We start from the raw sequence: 3,356 nt of genomic DNA on the forward strand, positions 1-3,356 counted from the left end.
TTCACATAAGATACAAGGCCGTTGTTTATAGAGCTCGCGTCGCTTGTAGCGTTGTTGGTCGGAATCGTCATCGCCCTCCCGCGGTCGCTTCTCGTGCGACTCATGCCGGATAATGCTACTATATTCCTTCTTCCCGGTGGTGTCCTCCTCACGATCGGTGTCGTCAGAAAGGTCAGACACCAAGTCGTCGGTGCCATCTAATTCGGATAACAAATCGGAAACATCCGATTCGCTATCCGATTCACCCGGTTTGTCGATGCGCTCCGCAAAACCAATGGAGAGCAGCCCCGCATATCTCTAAGAATTAACGATGTGGTCGTACGTGCAAATCCTGTTTATTACCATTTCTTACCCGAATGGCTGTGATGGTAGTAATCGGTAATCTAAACGGGCGGCCTCCGGATGTCCAACGTGGGTTTTTAACTGCAATCGAAGGGCTTCCGCGCTTTCTTTGATAGCGGTGCTCCTGCCCACCCGCACGTCAGTCGGGGAAGTCCACCACTCGCTGGCCATAAATTCCACGTCACCTAAAAACACCTTAGATTTTAAACAGATAAACCAGCTTCACTGGATTTAAAATGTTTTAAAATAACATAAAATAATGTTGCTGATGCCAAAAAAACACTTTCTAAAATGAAGTTAATTTGATAAAGATAGTGATAAATAAAAAAACTTACCATGAACAACTTTGTGAGATGGCATTCATGGAACGATGTAAGGAAAAAAACCTAAAAAATGTAAAACACACATGTTTTCCCGTTCCATCCAGGCGCTTCGGTGTGTCAAAAATTAACGAGCGACCACTTGGAACAAAGGATTTCTTCACCCCATTGAAATCCAGGATATCCTCAGTGTAGCCCTTTTGGGCGAATTTTTTGACTGAAAAGGGTTATTTTGGTAAAAATAAATATAAATTTAAATAAATCTGTATTAAATGAAAATACATCTGTATCATAAAAAGTGAATACACGTAAAAATGACATACATCTTTATTGACAAACCTTTAATTCGCTGCGTCCGGTGTCAGTCTCATAACTGTACACTTTAGGTCCGCACGACACGAATTTCTCAATGTGGCTTTCTATCGCCTGCAGCTGATTGTTAAATCACCCAGAATGCTTCTGTTTCTGGCAGCCAGTCCCCAGGGCGCTGAATAAATACGACGGAGTCGGTATCGTATTACATGAGATGTTCTCCGGGCTTCTCCATCAAGTCCAACAGGACAAGGCGGGCGTTAGCCGTTGGAAAGGCTGCAATGGCTACATTTGTGGTAATCCTTCCTTTGTTGTAATCCTCACCCTGCGCATAGGATACCTTAAAAATCACTTTTGCATAGACAACATACGCATGCTTTCCAATAAAACTGCTTTAGTTCACTTCAAACCTAAGTAATTGTTTTTCTTTTCAAGTAAAAAGTGACCTTTCACTTCTTTGCTTTTTACTTACCTTCCGAAAGGATTTTGGGAGGAATTTGACGATTTTTCTAGATCGAATAATAACGGCCTGCACTCCGTTACTGTCGTGTAAGAAATTTCCGCCATCGTGGAAAAAATTTCCACCAAAAACCAGTCGCACAAACAGCATTTATCCTGCAGCAGGAAAAAAAATTTAATGAGTTATTCAACACTAACAACTGTACCAGAATTGATAATAAACTGCTGTACCAGGATTAATAAATGTAAATTGTTTTTGCAAATTGTACAGTTGTAAGACTAATTGCGCATGGCTTTACCCTGCAGTCAGGTTTACCATCCACTTGGCGCAAGAATGGTTTCGCCTTGATTCAACTCCAGTTTATCGCAATGGCGTTCTGCACCCAAAAATTTTTCATACTGCTCATCTGAGTTTATCCATTCTTTGTATTTTTCCAAATTGTAAATCGTCGGTGGAACTAAATAAAATACTTTGCTCCCCCGTGACAACATTAAAGGCTTTGGTCAAATAACATTGGCATTATGTTTCCGAAATTACAAATGCAGTTACATTGCAAATTACAATTACCATAGCAAATGTACTACCGTAGCAATTATAAGATGACAAACTGATGTACCTAATAGCAGATAATTAATGGACCGTTCGCTTACTTCAAAAATGTGATACCACACAGATGTTTCGCTGAAGTCAATGTGGAAATCCGTATAGCTGTCCTGGGCTGACATTAGCACATATTTTTGCACTTTCGGTCTTACTTCTGTCAGGCGAAAGAACCGATCTACCCAGCTGAGCTCGAGCACCACTGATGGTGGCTCAACATTTGTGTTCAGTTTGCAATAAATGCAGAATGCAATGTAGATTAGAACAGTAATTATCATTTTCCAAACACTGAGAGATATACAAGCAAAACTTACCTAGTTCCGGTAAATTCAAGGCGAATGATATTCAGGACAGGTATCCTAGGCGGCGGAGTCTGCATATACTCGAGAATTTCTCATCACGTCAGCTTTTGGTCGTCCTGTTGTGTTCTTATACACCCAACTGCTAATAGCAATGGCACAATCAAACAATACACTTGTAGCACTAGTTACTTACGGACATTGATCGCTACTACAATGCGAGCAAGAAAGGAAGCTACGGGTTTAGGGTATGCGTTGTAGCGAAGACAGCGAAAACCGGTTTGTACAGCTAGTACGCGCACAGACAGCCACACTCATACGCGTGTAAGTGAATGCGAGCGGATTAACCCACTCACACGCACATGTGCCGATCGATCGATACAGCGAGGCAGCATTCAGCTTGCGCTTTTTAGCAGCACTGAAATCCTCTGTCTTCGGTCTATTTATAGTCACAGCAGAGAGGCTGCATTGATCAATCAGCCTCAGCGGGCAAAAAAGGCTGTTCGCAGGCTTTTTAATATAGACCGTAGCCTCCTCATTTAGTCAGATTGTACTTCTCTCTTTTCACCTACGAATAATAACACATATGAAAACATGCTGGAACGAAAATTTATAACTGGTCAATATCTAAGATTTTAACGACATCCTTATACGCAAAATCAGCCTAGGGGACAACAATGTTTAAACCTTCTTTTTGACGAAAAAGTATTAAGCGCTCGAATCCATGAGTGTCCAGATGCTTTTTAATCAACTCTGACCCATGCATCACCTCTAGTACGTAGTCGATTCTAGCAAGTAAAAATAGCAGAACTTATGTTATGAAGCTGTAACTTTTTAATGTAAATTGCGAATGAGTAAGACACAGCATGCAGACTTACGGTAAAAATTTTTTTTCACGTGATTCCGCCATGAATTGAGGTGTGCTAGACTGTGTTGGTTTACCGGCAGCGTCTTCTTCATATGCATTATGCCGGTGCATGTTGGTGATTTGCTTTTCTGCAACACACCACATTATAAAACCTC

General features: G+C 41.2%; 1 protein-coding gene across 1 annotated transcript; it reads right to left on the reverse strand.

The window, feature by feature from the left end:
- Positions 1–1,745: 1,745 nt before the first annotated feature.
- Positions 1,746–2,413, reverse strand: LOC129598415 (lysine-specific demethylase 7B-like). The gene is made up of 3 exons (XM_055496307.1): positions 2,352–2,413; positions 2,051–2,268; positions 1,746–1,891 (listed from the first exon to the last, which is right to left on the reverse strand). The coding sequence occupies exons 1-3, from the start codon at positions 2,411–2,413 to the stop codon at positions 1,746–1,748; spliced, it is 426 nt and encodes a 141-aa protein (XP_055352282.1).
- Positions 2,414–3,356: the final 943 nt, after the last annotated feature.

This window comes from Paramacrobiotus metropolitanus, unplaced genomic scaffold (assembly GCF_019649055.1).
Source record: "Paramacrobiotus metropolitanus isolate TYO unplaced genomic scaffold, Prichtersi_v1.0 Parri_scaffold0000121, whole genome shotgun sequence".
NCBI lineage: Eukaryota > Metazoa > Tardigrada > Eutardigrada > Parachela > Macrobiotidae > Paramacrobiotus > Paramacrobiotus metropolitanus.

Bases quoted from the DNA above. Each gene is read 5' to 3' on its own strand.
- LOC129598415 (XM_055496307.1), bottom strand. From the start codon at position 2,413: ATGCAGACTCCGCCGCCTAGGATACCTGTCCTGAATATCATTCGCCTT. The intron at 2,269-2,351 runs TAGGTAAGTTTT...CTGCATTTATTG, and splicing joins CGCCTTGAATTTACCGGAAC to CAAACTGAACACAAATGTTG. The intron at 1,892-2,050 runs GTACATCAGTTT...TATTTTATTTAG, and splicing joins CATTAATTATCTGCTATTAG to TTCCACCGACGATTTACAAT.